Source organism: Tenrec ecaudatus, chromosome 6 (assembly GCF_050624435.1).
Source record: "Tenrec ecaudatus isolate mTenEca1 chromosome 6, mTenEca1.hap1, whole genome shotgun sequence".
Taxonomy (NCBI): domain Eukaryota; kingdom Metazoa; phylum Chordata; class Mammalia; order Afrosoricida; family Tenrecidae; genus Tenrec; species Tenrec ecaudatus.
The window spans coordinates 88,695,627-88,716,461 of NC_134535.1; the positions used below are offsets into that span (position 1 = coordinate 88,695,627).

Consider the following 20,835-nt stretch of genomic DNA (forward strand, 5'->3'; position numbering starts at 1 on the left):
TGTCAATCCTTCGCGTCGAAGGCCCGCCTCTTTTTAACTGGCTCTCTACTTAACCAAGCATGATGCCCTTCTCCAGGGACTGGTCTTTCTGCAACCTTAATCTGTTTGGTTTTTGTTTTTTTGGGGGGGAGGGGGAGTTAACCTCAGTCTGGATAACTGACCTCATCTCTTTTCTTCCTGTGTAGAGAACACTAGGTCATGCTTTCAAAAGTTTAATAGCATCCTTAATCCAACTACTACTGATCCAATGGTGTCCTCAGCTTGCACAGTTGAGATACAGACACCATTAAAAACTAGCACCTAGTTTATCTAGACAAGATAGACGTGATAAATAATTAGGAGATGAAAAGAATGGGATCAATGATTCTGGGGAGAAATATGGGAGAAGGGGAGGTGGGAGAAAGGAAATGGGGGGTAACCAACCCAGGGACAAGGGAACAACAAGTGAACTAAAATCAGTGGAAGGAAGGAGATTTGTAGGCTGCCTAGTAGGGCTCAATCAAGGGCAATGTAGCAGTGAGGAATTACTAAACCCAAATGAAGGCTGAACATGATGGTGGGACAAGAGGGAAGTAAAAAGGAAATAGAGGAAATAACCAGGAGGCAAAGGACATTTATACAGGCTTAAATATAGGCATGCACGTATGTAAATATATATAATGAGAGGGTAATAGATAACTATGTACTCATATCTATATCTTAAGAATTAAGATTGCAGATGGACATTGGGCCTCAACTCAAGTACTTCCTTAACACAAGAACACTTTGTTCTAACAATCTGGCATTCTGTAATGCTCACCTTCCCAACACGATCGCTGAAGACACAATGGGTGCATAAGCAAATGTGGTGAAGAAAGCTGATGGTGCCCAGCTATCAAAAGATACAGTGTTTGGGGTCTTAAAGGCTTGAAGATAAACAAGCAGCCATCTAGCTCAGAAGCAACAGAGATCACATGGAAGAAGCACACCAGCCTGTGTGATCATGAGGTGTCGATGGGATCAGGTATCAGGCATCTAAGACCCAGAATAAAATCATAACCAAAGCCCATCTGTAGACAATTGGAAATCCCCTCACAGAGGGGTCACAGGGAAGAGATGAGCCAGTCAAGGTGCAGTATAGCACTGATGAAACACACAACTTTCCTCTAGTTCTTTGGTGCTTCCTTCACCCCACTATCATGACCTCAATTCTACCTTACATGTCAGATTAGACGAGAGCATGCACACTGTTACAGATAAGAGCCCGCAACACAGGGAATCTAGGATAGATAAACCCCTCAGGGCCAACAAGGAGAGTAGAGATGCCAGGAGGATTAGGGGAGAGTGGGGAGAAAGGGAGTATCGATCACAAGGATCTATCTAGAACCTCCTCCTAGGGGGATGAATAATGGAAAAGTGGGTGAGGGGTGACAAAGGATGATGTAAGATATGGAAAAATAATCTATAACTTATCAAGGGTTCGTGAGGGAGGGAGGGCAGGGAAGGGAGGGGGAAAGAAATGGGGAGCTGATATCAGGGGCTCACGTGGGAAGGGAATGCTTTGAAAATGATGGTGGCATATGTGCAAATGTGCTTGACACATTGGAGAAATGTATAAAAGATGTAAGAGCTTCCAATTAAAGTATTTTTTAAAAATAAATAAATAAAAATAAAGTAAATGCTCTCATAAAAAAAAAGATTTTAGCATAATGCTTTGCTCAAAACAAATTAGAATCTACCTTTGTTAATATTTTTCCGTGCTTTTCTTTGTCTTCTTTCTTGAAAACCCTACTAAATTTTGACATTTGTCTCGTCATTAATTAATATTATAATAATAAAATAAAAATATTAAGGTAGATGGGATCCTAAAATTATGCTCTTGTTTGTAGATAGACTTTTACATTTTTACCAATATATTTAGAGAAAGCTTTGGGGATATCACCAAGAACCATCAGACCCAGAAGTCTTTTAATAGTGTTTTTTAATATACACTTTAGGAAATTTTGTTTCTAAATTTTAGTCCCGGATTTGGTGACTTCATTGGTCCTAGTATCTAAGCCAGGAATGAGCCCTATTATGTGAGTGAATATTGGATGGCTTTTCCCTGGGAAATGAACGAGAGCTATGCTTGGGACATAGAGAGGAACAAGGGGCCACATCTTATTGCTCTCGTGTCCAAAAATAGCGGCATATGAATAACTTCAGCAACACAATCAAGAGTGTACCAAGGAAGATGTGGAGCTGAGAAAATAATTGTTATCAACCAGGTAAAACACTTGTAGTAACTGAATTCTGTTAGATTTTAAGAAGAACAGAGAACAGTCAGTAGAGAACAGATCTATAATTACCAACTGCTTCTTATGAGCAACGACAGAAGCGGGAACCATGTGATCATTGTTGTTAACTACCACATCGTTGGTCCCAGCTCATGGTAATCACATGTACAACAGAAATAAACACTGTATGGTCCTGTGACATCTCCATGAGCATTTGGCTCGTTTTATAAATTGGATGTCAGGATTGGCTTCTTAGTCTGGCTTCGTCTAGGGGACCTGTGTAGAGTCTTAACAAAACATCAGCCTCCACTGATGGTTTGGTGATTGGCCAGGCATTAAAGCCAGAGTCCCTCTAATGGAAATTGAGATTTCTACCTCTGAATAACTAATGCCTCATTTCAGGAGTCAGAGAGGCCTATGTTACCTGACATATTGTCCCCACCATCCCTCCGTTCCAACAGACGCCTTATCTCATATGTAAAGAACATCTGTCGGTTATTTTTTACATGGCCATTCACTAGTAATTATCTTCCCTGATCACATTGCAGTGATAAAGTGGCTGACAGGACCCTGTGTGGAAACTTTTTTCTATTTAATCTCTATCTAAATGAAGTACAAGAATAAATGTTGAATAGTAAAAACAAACAAACATAAAAAAGCTGGCACTTAAAAAACCTTTACACAATTGAGATGCTGTGGACAGGGTGGGGGGCTATGAATTGGTCAGGCTTGGACTCAGATCCTCACTCAGATTACTTAACCAGAGGTAACACTGAGAGCCCTCTTCCGTATCTTGCAGGGTTTTGCTAGAACGTGCCTAGTACGGTGCCTGGCGAGGCAAAGCATAAGAAATACGACCGTTGCTTCTCTACCAGAAACCCTTACGCTGAGTTTGGCGTAGTGGGTTGTGCGTTGGGTTGCTAGGTTAGCAGTACACACCCACCAACCTTTCTGAGGGTGAAGGATGGGCGTTCTGCTGCTTTAAAGATTTACTGCCTTAGAAGCCCACAGGAGCGTCGCTCGGAGACAGAACTGACTCGATGGCAGTGAGTTTGGTTTTGTGCAACTCAGAAAACTTAATGGGTCCGTCCATCTTTCACTCCCTCTCCATTTCAACACCAAGAATATAGCCAAAGTTGGTGAGGGTGAAGATCCTTTGCTTTTGAAATGCCATCTTCTAAACCTGACTTGATGTCCTTCAAGTTGAATACTGAGTCCTGGGCAAGCCCATCCTGGCTACCCACCACTTGTCAGAGGGAGTCAGGTGCTGCATGGCTGGATTTTTGTTGTTGCTTGTGGTGCGGTCAGCCCCGTGTGTGTGTCAAAGCTGATGCCATACGGCTATGGCGTGTGACTATGCCTATAAAATGCAAATACCTTAGAGCGGAGCTGAAGCTGAAGTTCTAGTGTGACGAGGGTCTTATGCTAGGTAGCCTCTCTTGGAAAAGGTACTCTTATTTCAGGGTCAGAACATTCCTGATGAAACAGAGAATCCAAAGACCGCTCTGCAGCTGTAGCATGTTGGGGGTATAAAACAGCTTTTTGCTACTGTTTCATTTTCTCCTTCTTCCCAACAGACTGTGTACGCTCTACCAACGATTGCATTCGCCTTCGTCTGCCACCCGTCCGTCCTGCCCATTTACAGTGAGCTGAAAGAGTAAGCGACTTACTTCCTTGTTATATCCCCAATCAATCTATATTCCCATATTAACAGTAAACAGGCCAGTATCATTCACACCACCGATTGACCACCCAGCTTCGGCAGGGACTAACCTCTGCCATTCTTGTGCAGCTAGGACTGCATGGAGAATAAAAGCAAGACATCTCAGAAGTTGGCTGGCTGCTTTGGCCTGCCACATGCAAAGCGGCCAGCTTGCTGTGCCCTGGGGCTCTTTGTACTGTGGTTTTTCAGATGCTGTACTAGGAGAGTGCGAGCATTTGTGTTGCTTTACGCTTTTCTGCTTATTTGGCAAGTGGATAATAAAACTCTTCAGATTTATCTCTAAGATTCTCAGTACACTGTGTAATTTAATAGGCACGGTTTGGGTGGTAAGGGCTGGCAAAAAGAAGTTGATGGTAAGGCCATGACCTACAAAAATAAGAGGTCACTGTTGTATTGTTCTTTCTCAACTTGTAAGGCGATGCTGCGAATTTGTTTTTCTAGAGAAAGTTAAGGGCCTGCTTGCAAATGTCTTGTTTTTAAGCCTTCGGTGAACAAACTTTTTATATAAAATGGTCCTTGTGGCATAGTCTTAAAATCAGAAAAGATTGATTTTTTTTGTTTCCATTTTGAAGCAAAAAGAGAGCTGATGTCATTTCAGCCCTGAATTTCCTCTTTTATATTTGAGACCTGTCTACATTTTAAAATACCTGTATCTATCCTCCTATCATCAGGAGAAAGACATGACTTTCTACTCCCATAAAGAGTTATCCTGGCAGAAGCCCACAGGGGCAGTTCTACCCTGTCCTATAGGGTCGCTGGGTATTTACCCATTCAGTGACGGTGAGTTTGGTTTTGTCTACCTAGTATACATTAGATAACCATCTAGTGATATTCATTATTCCTGCATTGTGATATGATGGTCTTTTATCTGGGCATGCAAATATGTTCCTTACGTTGAACAGCCCAGTTTTAGTTTTTCATTGTCTGAAGTACACGCTTCTCAGCCTCCCTGGTTTTCCGTACTCCCAGTATTCTCCTAGGTTTCCGGTGGTAGGATTATTTGTGGTCTGTCATTGAATGCAGGTTTGTAGATTAATTATTCTGGCAGCTAGATCAATTAGGGTAAACTCTGAAAGAGATGGAGCCTTTAGGCACCCAAACTGCCCCCTTAAACACTTCCTGCTGTGGAGACAGAGGGACTTCCTGGTTCTTTCCTGGGGCTGCTTGGTGGGAAAGCCAGGGTCTACCAAGTGGCTTGGATAGAAGGGACCCCTGAGGGCAAATCAAAGCCTTGCCTCAGATTTCTGGGTTGTCAGAAGAGCATTTGAATTTATTTGGCGTTTTCCCAGGTTCACGGTAGGTATGGAGATAATATGAGACACAAATATATATTTTAAAACCCTCCCTGTCCTTCAAATGAGAACTTGATATTCTTTTAAAAGAACAGAGAACAAACTCTCACAACCTTGTTAGTTGCACAGACCTTTCTCTCCCAGGAGCCACTTGGTATATGAAAGAAGCGATTCCGTGCCAGCACATCATACTCGGTTAGGAGCTGCCCCAGTCGCATAGGAGGCAAAAGCCCAACCCCCTATGTACGGGGTCGGTTCTGACTCACATAGGGTTCCAAGGCTCGCTCTTTATGAGAGCAGACAGCCTGCTCTTCCGCCCGGGGAGCTGCTGGTAGGTTTGAACCGCTGACTGAGCAAAGGAAAGTTAAATTAGTTAGCACTTAATTTAAGTATTGCTTAAATTCAGCAATGCGATGTTTTCTTTTTTAATTTCTCAAATTCCTTTGCTTTGTTTCCAGTCGATCCCAGAAGAAAATGCAGATGGTCTCGAACATCTCCTTCTTCGCCATGTTTGCTATGTACTTCCTGACAGCCATTTTTGGCTACTTGACATTCTATGGTAAGTGACTTCTGCCAATGCATAAATATCAAGAAATATAGTTTGTAAATAAATGAGTAAAAATTGGTATCGAAATAGCTCTTAAAACGAAAGCCAAAGAACATAAGAAAGCTATTTATTGCTAACAGGTCTTCAGCCAAAGGACACCGTGTAATGACTCTTGTCCATCTTCCCATAGACAGCAGAAGACAGTGATGACTGACATTATGTAATGTTGTGGCTTTGTTTGTTTTCCCCTCCTAGTAATGCCCTTAAAAGAGATTGCGTCTTAGAAGCCTGCCCCCTTTACAGAGGAGAGTTGAAAACTTTTATCAGAGGAGGCTTACCTCATTGACGTTGCAATTGGGTCAGATTCTATGAATAGAAAAGGGAGACAGAGACCGGTATTGGAAGTGAGACGGGCAGCGTGCGGCACTCATGACACTGCGCGTTAATTAAAAATAAGAAAGCCTAATTGTTGGCTGGGGGCTGGAGCTGTGCAAAGATTCAAAGGAAAGCCATGGAGATGAAAAGGGATGCAAACCAGAGGGAGAGCGAGAAAGAGAGGGAAGTCAGAGCAGTTTCGTTTGCCCCTTTTATGGACCTGCCTGTGCAGTTTGCCTTCTCGTGCCATTTCTTCATCTGCCCGGCAGCTTGACCTCACATGGTTCCTCCTTGGTGTGATGTGGGATCTCATGTAGATTTAAATGCGTACATTTCCTAATCTTTTCGATCCAGAGCTATTTCTTTGGGGCATTCTCTCGCAAACACAACTGTCTCAAATTGTTCAACCAATTTAAAGGTCACTACATCTTCCCGTAGTGACAGGCGAGCCGGTTATACCTTTATATTTAATCATCTCCACAAGCGTTGAAGAGTAGCATTCTCTAATGCAAACATAAACACGCCATTTAATTCTCGCCTAGCCCGCGGTGCCCCTGCTGGCCCAGCGGAGCTGCAGGGCTGAGGGCGAGTGAAGGCAGGCTGACCGGTAGCTCAGTGTCAGTGGAACAGTCTCACTGCCACTTGTACAAAATGTGAGTTTTCGTAGCAAAGCCTTCTTCTTGTCTCTCCTCCATATGTAATACACCGGTAATGCCCAACCCTTTTCTTGAGGCTGGGCATTCTTCGGTGGTCCCGACTGAGAAGCGCTCAGCTATGAGAAAGATGTGAGTCCAGGTCCAGGTAGTGGTGCTACAGAGGAAAGTCCTAGAAACGTAGTCCCGCCCCCACCCCCACCCCCTAACTCAGGCACTGGTATCCTCTAGAGCCCACAGGGCCACCACAGGCCACCACAAGGCTACCACAAGCCAGAATTTTCTGGCAGCAGCTGAGTTTTCATTTCAGCTCAAGGGAAAGGGCTCTGCACTTTGTGAGTGGTTAGAACTTTAGAATCTACGAAATTAGAACTAACCTACTTTATTGGGACCTACTCTATGTCTCAAAAACGTGGGGCCAAGCGCTTTCATCCAGATCAGAATTTTAATTCCACGCCCAAGACCTGTCGTCCACCCCCACTGGAGCAGGAAGGAGCCCTTGGTGGTGTTGGGGGCGGGGGCGGGGGGGATGGAGTGATCGCTCATCAAAAGAACGACACATTCTCATGCCAGGAAGACTTTGTGATAAATGGCAGTGAAGGGGCATATCTGACTTCCTCTGTCTTCCTGTTGCCCTGAGGCAGGGGCTCAGCTGTGGCTCCCCACTCCAGCCTTCTTTGCGTGTTCTCCCAGGGCATTTTTCAGTGCTAGTCAATAACTCTCTGCAGTGTCCACACAGGACGCACAGACGATGCTTACAGTTCAGGGGGTTGTTCCGCAAGTTATTGGCTTTTCACAAGTCCGGCTCAGCCCATAGCGAGGAAGCAGTCGGCAGTCACAGCAAGACCACTCCTCAGCCAGCAGTCGAGTCTCTGTCCAGGCCCCAGTCTCAGCCATGTGATCCCTTGGCTTTTGCCTCCCCTCCATGGCCCAGAAAGCCTGCTGGCCCGTCACTCTGTCCCACAATTCCATTGTCTCGGGCCAGATGTGAAGCGGATACCCCGTAGTCTCGGCACTGCTCCTCTGAGTCTCCATGCCTCAGTTGTGGGGCATTTTGCCTCCGCTGCTTCAGACAGTGCAGCCATGCTCTTCCCAAGGGGTGCTGAGCTTTCTCTCTGCAGCTGCTTCACAGCTGGCTCGTGCTTATAGCCAGGGCGGTGCTGGGGAGCGTGGCCATTAAATTAACCAATCCCCTCTTTTATTAGGGTTATGCATGCCCTGTTGGCATAGCCCCACCTAAGCATTTAGTGGGAGTTACAGAGACTTGGGTAGAAGAGTCTTGTGAAGACGTCTCTCCCTCCACAGACTTGGCTTCAGGACTAGCACTAAACGAGGGAAAGTTAAGAGGCGCTTTGTTCTTCTAACCATGTGCTTACTTTTTAGTCCTGATTTGATTGGCGTGATTTAGTGTAAATTATACACACACACACCCCTATAGCTTCTTTTAGTGACTAAATGCCTTTTAACTGAAGTTACGGATGAATGGTAGAGCCAGTCTCACCCCAGGGATTTTTCTTTTCAATGTTATAAATTGTTACATTGAACACTTGGAAACTCTGGGCCTAGTTCTTCCTGCCTGTGAATGTGTTGTTCTGGGAGAGGGAGGGCTGTCGGTCGGTCGTCAGTGTGCTCCGTGCATTGTCAGACCTCACTCCCCCCCTCTAGGAGGCGTGCATTCAGATCTCCTGCACAACTACCAGAGTAAAGGCGACATCCTCGTGCTGACCGTGCGTCTGGCGGTCATCGTCGCTGTCATCCTCACGGTGCCGGTGTTATTTTTCACAGTGAGTAATGGGCAGAGGACTCTCCTCGCCATCTGCCTAAAGGAATCCATTCCAGAGGGAGCATATGGCGGGCGGGTACCTCTCCTGGGTCACTGACACTGCTTCCAGGAAGGCTTCCAAGACTCAGTGCAGGCCCTGCAGACAGGCAGTGGGCTCAGCAAATGAGCGTAGCTGTGATAGTTATTTGTTTTAGAAGCCTTAAGACCAGGTGTATTAGCCTGGGTTGACTAGAGAAACAAATCCAGAGACACTCCTATGTGTGTGCAAGAGAGCTTGATATCAAAGAGCAATTGTATATTGAGAAAAAGTCCCAGTCCAGATCAAGTCCATATGCTCTATATTCACCTATAAGTCCTAGTACTAGTCCATGAATCCTTATTCAGACTCACACAGTCACATGCAATGATGCCAATTGCAAGAAGATCACAGACAAGTGGGTGCAAAGTCTTGTGAAAACATCTCAGCGCTGACGTGAGTCTCCACGTGGCTCCTCCAGCTCTCTTGAGTATGGCTCTTCAACAGGAAGGTGAGCAAGAGAGAAAGAGAGGCTCTCACAGGACTCAGCAAGTCTCCACGTGGCTTTTCAAAAGGAAAACGAAGGCAGAGAGAGAGAGAGAGAGGAAGTTCCCGGAATCCTCATGAGAAGGCCGCGCCCACAAGGAGGCATCATCAGGCTGTGTCCTGATGGACAGGCTAGAGGCTACCCCTTCACTCGTATTACCTTCAAGTTGACACAAAATTATGTAACTATCACACTGGTCTACTCCCAAGCAGGTGTCTTGGTGGCAAAGTGTTTAAGAATTAGGATGCTTGTGTGATCATGAGTTGTTGAGGGGATCAGGTATCAGGCATAAGAAGACCCCAAACAAACAATCATATCGATGCAAACCTGGGGGCCAGAGCGGAAACCCAAAGCCCATCAATAGACAATTGGACATCCCCTCAGAGAAGGGTCACAAGGAAGGGATGAGCCAGCCAAGGTGCAGCATAGCATCAATGAAACACACCATTCCTCTAGTTTTTTAATGCTTCCTCCGCCCACTATCATGATCCCTGTCTGCCTTACAAATCCGGCTAGACCAGAGGATGTACACTGGTACAGATAAGAGCTCTGGACACACGGAATCCAGGACAGATAAGCCCTCAGGAACAGTAATGGGAGTAGCGATACCAGATGGGCTAGAAAGAGGGAACCAATTGCAATGATTGACGTGTTAATCCCACCCCCCAGGAAGACAAACAACAGAAATGTGGATGAAGTGAGACAGAGGGTGATGTAAGCCATAAAAAGAATAATAATTTATAATTTAGTAAGAGGTCACAAGGGTGAGAGGGAGGGAAAAAAGAGGAGCTGTTACCAAGGGCTCAAGTAGAAAGAAACTTTTGAAAAGGGTGATGGCAACAAATATACAAATGTGCTTGATTCGATGGTTAGAAGAGCTGTAAGAGCTCCCCATAAAATGATTAATAATAATAAAAGAGTTAGGCTGCTCACCTCAGGGTCCGCAGCTCAAACCATCAACTGTTCCATGGGAAAAAGACGGGACTTTCTACCCCCTTCAACCATCTCGGTAACTCCCAGAGACAGGTCTACTCAGACCTCCAGGGTCATTGTGGGTTGGCATCCAAGCGGTGGCATGAATTTTGAATAATTCAAAGGAGGTGGAGTTGTCTCAAATGCCCAACGTTTCCAAGATGTTAGAGTACTCCATTTCCCTTGATGGTAACCTCCCCTGAGTACATCCCATCACATCCCTTAGTACATCCCATCACAGTTCACTGGAACATCTCACACACTCTCAGAGCTTTAAGGAAATAGCTCATGTGGTTGTGGGTGGTTCTACGTCCCAGATCCCAAGTTCAGATGCGTGTCTGGAGGATCCTCGCCGCCCACAGAGCTGTGGCAGCTGGTGAGACTGTCAGGTGGTAGACAAGCAACTGGAAACCAGAGGTCAGGCGAGGCGGGCCTAATGCAGGGTCCGCAGACAGAAAGCAAGAGTACCCGAAAGGCAGAGTAGGTCTTCCTGTGTCTGCCCAAGCTCCTTCGGGAAGCAGAGATCACAAAAGGGAAGGCTTCGATGGAAGTGTGGTTTAGGGTTTTCAGCAGACTGTACCACCGAGGAAACTAACAGGGGTGACTTTGACTTGAGTCGCCCACTCCAGTAGGATGGTGACTCCTGCTTCATGCCACCTTAATCTTCTTAATCCTGTCCATCAGAGAAGTGAGACTACAGCCCAGGTCTAGAAACTAGAAAAGGGATTGCACCTCTAGGGGCATATTAAGTAACTACATCGACTGCATCTTAGTAGCCTATGGTGGAGTGACCCTGGTTGGCGCAGTTAACGTGCTCAACTACTAACCAAATGGTTACAGGTTCAGGTCTATTCAGAGGCACCTCAGAAGAAAGGTGTGGTGGTCTAATTCCCCAAAATCAGCTACTGAAATTCCAGCGGAGCACAGTTCTACTCTGACCCCCATGGGTCTGCCCTGAGTAGGCATCATCTCACTCAATTGAAACTTGATTTTATGATGGGATGAGGTTTAATTCTAATGAATCAGTTCCCCCCCCCCCCTCTAAGTTCCTCTCTTTTATGGGGAACTCCAGAGAGAATACGTGAATCTAAATCATGCCTGAGAGGAAATGCCACGCATTTAGAAAAGGACATTTAAGTCTTGGGCAAAACAAACATCTATCTTCCCTCCAGCCCACACGCCAACAAAAACAACATCCAAAATGATCTCTTTGTAAATAAAAAATGCTTTCCTGTCTTAAACCAAGCCTTTCTTCTTCCCCACCTGTTAAGGTGTCTGTAAATTCACTGGGCTTTAGAGACTCTTTGACAAATTGTGACGCCCCAATAATTCAGTGGCTCTCTGGGGAACAGGAAGGTTTGGTCTGACGGAATCTTTATGTTCTGCTCCGGCAGGTCCGTTCATCTTTATTTGAACTGGCCAAGAAAACGAAGTTTAACTTATGCCAGCACATCGTGGTCACCTTCGTACTCCTGGTCATCGTCAACTTGCTGGTCATCTTCATACCCTACATGGAGGACATCTTCGGCGTCGTGGGTCTGTGTGGCGCTCCTTAGTCCTCGGCAGCGGTCTAGACAGCGAAAAGGTCCCTCACAAGCCCACACTTGATTTCTTTGTTTCTTTTTTAACAGGAGTAACGTCTGCTAATATGCTTATTTTCATCCTCCCTTCATCTCTTTACCTAAAAATTACAAACCAGGACGGAGACAAGGGAACTCAGAGGATTTGGGTAGGTCTGACGCCAGCCCCTCTAATGTTTTATGTTCGCTTTGCACTCACATTTACCCGGTCAAGAGGCAAGTCATCTACCATCAGCTGTCGCTGTCAGTCACCTCTCCGTGAGCTCGTGTAGCTTTCGCATCTGGGAGAGTCAGAATATCACTGGAGGGTCTTCTCCACTCCCTGAAAAGACCTTTTTCGGTTGTGTTCTTATTGTGCCTTCGCTTTTGCTCTGAGCGAGGCCAGCGGGAAGAAGAAGCACGGAGACCCCTGCTGTCTCCGGAGGGAGGGACCTTGGCTATCACAGATCGCTTGCCCTTGACTATCTACCTTGACTTGTTTCTGGTGTTACCTCTGTAGGACAATCCCTTGTCTTGGGTAAGTTTTGAAGTGGAGAGCGACTCAGAGATCGTGCAAAGTCAGCTGGCTCTATGTAATTCCTCATTATGCCATCCCTACCTAGCCCAGGGCATGTGCCATAATTAAAGCGGCTGTGTTTACACAAAGAGCCTCGTTTAGATTGGGCAGAAAGGCTTAGGAGCCACAGACCTGGATGCAGAAACTGCCGCTCTGGCTACATTGGGATTCTGGTTCCTAAGTCTGATGAAGTTCAAGGGCATCTGGGAGACAGTGAGGAGGCAGGGAGTGGTTGCAACATGACTACCTTCTGGGGCATTGTGATGCTTAGCCTCAGAGAAGGCGTCTCAGCCGCCTTCCAGATAGTGTAAGCCCTGTAATGACCTCTGTGGCCCGAGGACCAGACACGTGGAAGCACCGGAAGCAGCATCAGTACTGCCAGGGCACCTCGTTCCTCGAGCCGCCTGACCCCTGAAGTCAGGACTCCCAAGCCCTGCTCCCCCTAACCAGTCGGGGCTCCAGCCGACAGAGAGGAGCTGAGCGGTCACTGACACAGGACATGTCCTCTGATTAAAGCTAGCACTGGCAGAGGCCTGTTGTGGTGAGCTCTCTGGGCCTCTTCACCCCGTCACCTGTAATCAAGCTGGTTAAAAACAAAAACCCCAAACCTCCCTGCCTCAGAGTCGATTTCAACTCATAGCAAGCTGGAAGGACAGACAGAATAAAGCTGGGAGCAAGGTTTGTTGTGCAGGCTTTTCCTGTGTGGGGACCCACTGGGAGTTACCCGGGATCCACCACGTTAAGATTGTGCATCCTCTCAGCCCCCCATCTGTTTCCTCTCCTTAGCAATGAGTCTCCCATTTACGATCCAGTACCCAAGGCGCCCCCATGGCTTCACCCCTGTCCTTCACACCCATTCTCCGAGGCAAGTTTAATATCAGGGGCTCCCCATGCTGCATTTAGTCTTCAAGCATCTTTCCTTCCTTCTGAGGCTTAGTTCCTATTTCGTTTGATCAACTCTGCTTTGCTTGGAAGTGCAATGTGCTGTGTGTCCACTCCGCCCACCCCCACCCCCACAAACATACACACACGTCCAAATAGAAACGCTTACCTGCCAGTAGTAGCCTAGTTGGTGGGTAAGTGATGGAATTGCCACTGCTTTGTTTTAAGTGTCAGTCCAAGTGTGAAAGCAGCCGTCCCTGCACACTCCACTGTGGAACCGTCCCACACCCCACCCTGGAGGTGACCCGGAAGGTGACCAGGATGTAGAGGCTCGTGCTGCCTCGCTTGGTTTTCTTAAGTGACCGTCGCATAGAGTCAGAGTTGCATAACCTTAGGACTCTCACCGTTCCCAATCACTCCAACTACGGGAGGACGCGAAAGGCGAGGGACAGCATTCTGTGTGGGAATGGTGTGCTTCCTGAGACTGACCCGGGCCTTTCTGTTCCAGGCCGCGCTCTTCCTGAGCCTGGGTGTGCTGTTCGCGCTGGTCAGCATCCCTTTGGTCATCTATGACTGGGCCTGCTCGGCGGGCAGAGGCAAAGGCCACTGAAGCCAGCGCTGCAGAGGAAGCCTCCGGTCCGCTGCTCGTCGGTCAGCACGCATCAGCGACCCCTCATCACATCTTTTGCAAGTCGACAGAAGCAAAGAGAAATCCACAAGATCCTTACACCAGAACAGCGCTTTGGATTTTTAAAAAAGGATCAGAAAGGAAACAACAACAGCAACAAATCAGGAAACTGTTTCCATAAAGATTCCTGTCCCTTTGAGATATGGGATCCACTTAAGTTTTTTTGTTTTTTCCCCCCAGTTTTTTGCAGTCATGTTTCTGCGGACTTGACGCCGTGCATCCTTTGTCACGCTCCTGGGTCACCCCGGCTGTGGCTCCACGGTCTCCCGGGACTGGGAAAGCTCAATCAATCACCCATCGTGTTGATTTATCTGCATTCTGATGCTTCCTTTTTCCCGTTTTTAAAGAAAGCTTGATCTTGGTATTTATTTCCTTCCCGGTTCTGATGTTTCTGACGGACGTTCAGCTAATACAATCTGCACCAGAGAGAAAAGAAAGACATCTTGAATTATACATACGCATTTTGCTTTCGGTGGGGGTGGGGTGGAGAGTCATAAAGCTTTTTCCTGTTTTGGTTAACGTAGCACACAGGGATGATCGTGCAGGAGGGGCTGGGCAGGTGGATTTGAGGGCTCCCTGTGCCCTGCTCTCCCACTGGTGAGTCCTTCTCAGCTGGGCAGCGGGAAGATGATTCTTCCTTCGGTGAATCGATTAAAACGACCCCAGTGCCAGAGCCTAGAGAAGAGCATTTGGCTCCTCTCTGTGCAGCCGATGTCCACGTCACTAGTCGGAGGCAGCTTCTTGGTGGAGGCCTGTAATGTCTCTGTGGTACATTGAGAAGCAAGAGTGCTACCAAACAGTGTTCCAGATGCCTAAGAAATGACTTGTCCGAGGTGATGGCGCTTCACCTGTACACCTGGATGGGTGGAGGTGGGAAAGGTGGTGTTCAGTTAGCGTTGACGCCGGTCCACCAGCTTTTTGCATAGACGGCAATTCCATGTGTACCTACCTAAAGATGATGTGGGATCAGTGATTCCTGTTTTTTTATTGGGTACTTTAGGGGCATCTTTAAAGACTTGTTTTATACCTACCAATTTAAGTTATTGCAGATACAAGATTTTTGTACCTTAAATAAGCCTCATTTCTATTCTCCATTAACTCTTCACCCAGTCTTGGGGGGACTCTCCGAGGTAGTCTTCGTGACAGAATAGCCGCGTACCTTAACTTCTGCCTCCTCTTCACTTCTCCAAGCAAGGTGTGGGTGGTGCGCCGTGGCCTGCCCTGGCAGACACCCTCTCTTAAAGGGAGTGGATCTGTGGACTCAAAAGGAGGAGACGTTGGGGCCAGATCACTGGAAAGGGAATGGGGGTGGCATAGAAACCCAGGACCTCATTCCCCGAAGTTGGGCCATCACCTGTGTTTGTCAAAAATCACACATTTAAAAAAAAATGTGTGTTCCATGAACTGGTCCATTGAAGCACAACTTGTGTTTGATCTCTATTCTGGGTTAACTTTTCAAGTTCACAGTGCACATTGCTTCTTATCTGGAGGTAAGAAACAGGATCTAACCATAGATCCTTGGCAGAGTGTCCAGCTCCTTAGCCCTGGGTTCTTTCTCTTCCTCTCAAATCCCCAAAGGCGATTCCTAGGCTCGGGCCTCCGTGCTTAATGACGGAATGAGGAACTGTGACTTCTGCTTCCAGATTAATGTCCCGTAGATAATGGTGGCATTGAAGCACCTTCTGTGATCCTCAGGGGGAAGAATGAAAGGGTTTTGTTTTTTTTCTTGCCTTGTTTGAAAGGCTCATCATAGCTTTCAATGAAATGTTACAGATTTGCTTCTACATTCGTTCTGATTTCGAGTATTTAGAGCTGAAGGCTGGCAGAATCGGTAAGGTCTGTTAAAAAGAGCATCGGACACAGCCACCTCTATCCTTTTCCAAAGTGTTTTCCATCTTTGTGAGAACAAGGGAAACCTGGCAAAACTAAAGTTGCTCCCGTCATGAAATAGCCGTGTGGTGGGAGGGAGGGCCCTCCATGTTGACAGCATGGAATTGAGTCTGCAGATCCGTGAGCGACTTTCCCTCCCCGTGTGTCGTGAGAATGGTGTGATTCATTCTCCGCTCACAAAGTTCACTTAGGAAATTATCGTTCACTCTGGGATGTGTCCGGCTGTTTTTAGGATCTCTGGATTTTATTGTCTGTTCAAGGAATATTTTGTTATTATTTAAATCATATTTACTTAGAGGAGGCGCGTTGTTGATAACCGTGCGGTACATTTCTAAAACTTTCTCAATGTTTATCTGAGTTGATTTGTTGTTGACTGAATATAATAGACCCTACTGTAATTTATCAGAGCATTGGTGAATCACCAATTCTGCAGGCTTAGCCGTAAAGTATACTGCTCTTACTCTTGTTCAGAATAGTCCATGGGTAGCCAAAAATACATGTATCACAGGTGTTAGGTAGAATTTAAACAACACAGTCAAGTTCTATAGACGTCTCTCTGCTAAACTAATAGATTAAAGAATTCTATCCTGTAGCCATAGTGGGCAGCATGTTTTCTTTTGGTAGATAGGGCCTCGACACTAGAGAGCCAGTTGTCCAGCTCACGCTGATTGTCAGGGGCTACTGCAAGGCCTTCATTTACTAAGTGTCACTTCTTGTGGGGCTAGTCAGCTTTGTGCAGGAAGGAGCCCAGTGTTTTAGGCACTGCGGTGTCCAGTGTATAAGCACGTGGCAGTTCTGGCAAGGTTGGTCATTTGCATCTTGCAATTTATGCTTTCTTTTTTTTTTAAAGCAGGTTATGTGTGAGGGTTCAGCCTCAAAACCAGGTTAGAAAAGGCAGCCTCATAATTTAGCTGAAATAGAGTAATGCTAACAGGATGGCTAAAGAACCCGGCCACTCACGTAATTAGGTTTCTCTCGGAGTAGTCCATTGAGAAACGCCACACTTGACCCAGTGTCGGGACTGTGGGCTGTGCACACCAGCCACACCCCATCGATGGACAGTGAGGGCAAGGTCTCACCAATTAAAGATGACCGTCGTGGTCTAAAGTCGGGTCTCCAGCAGCAGTGGGGAGGAATGAGCCCAGGACCACCATTGAGGGGGTCTGGGCGGTGCAGGAGAACATGGGACCTCAAATTTGCTGGCCATCGCAGTGCATCTCTCAGTTGGCACCTGAATTCCCAGACTGACTCGCCAGCTGCTCACTGTGGGACTCTGTTCCCACCGCTTGGCCCCTTCCTGTCCAGCCAGTTAAAGGACGCTGGTGCACGGCTGCTCCTCAAGGGCAGTCCCCGAGCAAGCACTCCACACTTTTCCTGAATCGAGTTCTAGTAGCCCTGGTTTAATGGGCATCAAAAATCCCAGCCCCTGTCCTTGTCTGTCATGTACCAACCCTGTTAAGGCACCCCGCGATGATGGTGATGGGGTTGGGCAGACAGAGGACACCTCGAACTACCCCAGAACGGATTTTGGTTTCTGGAGTGGAACTCAAGTGCTCTAAGTCATTGGTTGTTAAAGATTAGCAGATGAGACTTGGCTACCTGTGTTACCTCACCCTCTAGGTGATTCTGAAGCCTGTTGGAGAGCCACTTGGCCTATCACTTGGCCTCTCCTTTTCCCCCACTTGGTGGTGTAGTGAGTTACACATTGGTCTCCTAACCTCAAGGTCAGTGGTTCGAGAGCACTAGCCATTCTCCGGGAAAAAGTTGAGACTTACTACTCCCCATCAAGATTTATAGCCTTAGAAACCCAGAGGAGCAGTTTTACCCTGTTTTATAGGGTCGCTATGATTCAGAATTGACTTGATGGCAGTGAGACAAAATATGAGTCCCAAGACTTAAGGAGGGTGGGAAAGAGTTTCAGCAGCAGGGTCTCTTCCAAAAAGTCCAAACTCATTGCCATTACATCAACTCCGACTCATAGCGACCCTCCAGGACAGGGTGGAACTGCCACTGTAATTCTCTCTGGGTGTAGAAAGCCCTGTCTTTCTTCCGAGGAGCGGCTAGCAATTTTAAACTAGCACTGTGGATAGAAGCTCAGTGACAGACCCTACATCACCAGAGCTTCCACGTGGTCTCTTAGATGGCAATAAAAGATCTTATATAGTCACTAGGTCAACTTACACCACTACCACCCGGAAGTGTTGGGGCAGGTGTACTTTTATAAATGAGGCCTACCTGCACTCAGAAGTGACTTTTGGCTGAGCCTTTATAATATCACCTTTTTTTTTTCCAGTGTGAAAAAGTGAAAGTGAGTCTTATTTTTTAAAAAAAGACAAATTCCTGTTGTAAAGTTACCTACAGAAGAAACACTGGGTTTGTGTTAAGTTGTCCAGAGAGTGTGACTTCATGGTGTGATGGCCAAGCCTGCCCTCCTCATAAAAGGAGTTCTCTATTGATAGGTCTGCATGGGCCCAGGACCTCCAGGAGGCTCTTAAGAGAGCCCAGTGCTCAGTTCCATTTCAGTCAGTCACAGCATTGGGCTGCTCTTTCCGTTGGACAGGATGCTAGTAATATGATCAGCTATCAGATTTTAGGCCTTAGGACAGCAGCTATTACTGTTTCAGTTTATCCATTCAAATGGCTGGAGACTTAGAAAGGACATAAGCTTTGAGAGTAGAGTCACTCCCATTCAAAATTCACAGTAAGCTTCCAGACACTTTCAAAACCAAGAAGAAACAGACCGCTCATTTAGCAATAGTTACACAAATGGTTTGACTTAGGGGACAACAGCACATACTTCCTTTAAAACACACCGTGAATTATTTATAATGCTATAAAGCTTTCAGGTACCAATTCAGGGTGGGGTGGCTAACAAGTGACAAAAATCTAGAAGGGTAAGTTCTTGAAAAACATGTAAAATACACGAAAGCCCACACAGCCTCCTGCTCAGGGTGATCCCTAAGGAAAAGGTGTGGAGCAGGGCCCATCCTGGATCCAGGCTTAGACTTGTGTTTTTAATGGAGGAATCTATGCAGCTGTGGTCTGAGTGTAGGGAATCATTCGTATGTAAATACACTGTAAATAAATAGGAGGCTGTATATTTTTGCAGTTGTTGATTCACACTGAAATAGAAGTCTCTAGTATCTTCATATAAAGAATAAATGTTTTCATAGGTATTAGTGGTTTTATCTGGGAAGTAGAAAAATTGACATTCTCTGCAGGTAACCTTGTAAACTTGGGAACCAAACTCATACTTAATTGTTTAGGAAGAGCAATGTCTGAGAAATAGTTGTGTTGATTTCTTATGCCCATATTAATTATTTAAAAGATAGTCCACTGAGCTACAAATTAGGAATCTGTAGCCCCAGATTATTGTCCTCTAGTAACAGATAGACCCCAATGCCCAGGTGTTTCTACACGAGGCTTCTTTCATTATCAGCACTGGTACCACGCCACAGTATTGACCAAAACGGGGTTGGGGAGGAGAAGGTTTTTCTTCAAATATGGAATCGCTGCATTTCTCAAATCTTGGAAGGGGGGAAATAACCTGAATATTAACCATGAGCACAAATGTGAAGGAAAAACAAAACAAAGCCCCTTGAAAGTCTTGCATGTTGACCTTTTATTTTTTCAGTGTTACGCCAATGTAGTCTGTTTTTCATCATCTCCCCAGCCCTCCGCCCTAAACATTTGAATCTTGATTGTTGGTGCATAATCCATTACCTAGCGTCCACTGTGTTCCTAGGCATCATCTGCGTCCAGTACATGTAGCACACCACTGTTTTATCCATGTAAAGACCTTGTCAATGATTTTCAGATGAGTGATTTCAGTGTCACAGTTCACAGAACTTGGCTCTTTGTAGTTAATCAAACAGAGTTTTGTTTTTTATTTTCAGAATGTGGTGTAAATACAGTGTAGGAAGTTCTGTTCTATAATACTACTCTATTAACATAGTTTTTAAACATTAAAAGTTGAACTGAAAGTACTTTTGAACTCCGTGTTCAGTTTTTGGGGGTGCGCTCCTAAGAGGCAAGGCAGGATTGTTGGAGAAGATTTGTACACACCTGGTGGCAGAGTGGGCTACCTACTGTGCCGCAAACCGCAAGGTGGGCCACTTGAAACCACCACCTGCTGCTTGGGAGGAAGAGGGGGCTCTCTACTCCTACAAACAGTTATACTCCCAGAAACCCACAGGGAACGTTCTAGACTGTCCTCTAGGGTCAGTGTTGACTCTATGCGTCAGAATTAACTCGAAGACAGTGCGTGTTTGTTCAGTGTTGTAGGGATATCCGGGAGGCACAAATGATTACTCATTAGGCTATTCACCAAGAGTTTGTCAGTTCAAACTCATCTGGAGAGTCTTTACAAGTAAGACCTGCTAGTCTGTTTATGGGAGATCACACAGCCTTGACAACCCTATCGTGTTAGTCCAGGTTGACTAGAGAAACAAATCCAGACACGTGTGTAAGAATGAACTTTATATCAAAGAGTAATTGTATATTAAGAAAACATCCCAGCCTAGTCTAGATCAAGTCCATAAGTCTGATATTAGCCCATAAGTCTGATCCTACTCCATAAAGCACTCTTCAGACTCAGGTAATCACATGCAATGATGCAAAATGTAGGAAGATCACAGGCCGGTGGGTGCAAAGTCTTGTGGATCCAATGGCGGTGGATGCATCTCCAGGTCTCTGGCTGCCGTCAGTGTGGTTCCACGTAGCTTATCAGTAGGAAGAAAGGAAGTGTAGCTTATCTCCAGGAAGAAAGGAAGTTCCCAGAATCCTCATGAGGAGGCCATGCCCACAAGAAGGCATCATCAGGCTGTGACCTGGTTGATAGGCTAGACTCCATCCCTTTATTCTTAATATCCTCAAGTTGACATGAGATTATGTATCTACCACACCCAGGTAGCAGTCCAGTTCTGACACGCATGGGTCACCATGAGTAGGAAGTGACAACAGTAACAACAATCCAGTAGTCTACGTATGTTAACTTACCCATTTACACACACTTTAGAAATACTATTCCTGATAGAAATCTATCTGGTCTAAAACAGTCTACATATTTCCAGTAGT

At 46.1% G+C, this 20,835-nt stretch overlaps 1 protein-coding gene across 1 annotated transcript in view; it reads left to right on the forward strand.

The window, feature by feature from the left end:
- Positions 1-19,728, forward strand: part of SLC38A1 (solute carrier family 38 member 1) — a 92,445-nt gene extending 72,717 nt beyond the window's left edge. Inside the window, exons 11-16 of the mRNA XM_075551836.1 lie at positions 3,833-3,912; positions 5,729-5,829; positions 8,511-8,629; positions 11,558-11,699; positions 11,795-11,892; positions 13,690-19,728. Coding sequence (XP_075407951.1) covers positions 3,833-3,912; positions 5,729-5,829; positions 8,511-8,629; positions 11,558-11,699; positions 11,795-11,892; positions 13,690-13,791 — 642 coding nt within the window. The 3' untranslated portion in view covers positions 13,792-19,728. The remainder of the gene's footprint in view (positions 1-3,832; positions 3,913-5,728; positions 5,830-8,510; positions 8,630-11,557; positions 11,700-11,794; positions 11,893-13,689) is intronic.
- The last annotated feature ends 1,107 nt before the right edge of the window (positions 19,729-20,835 follow it).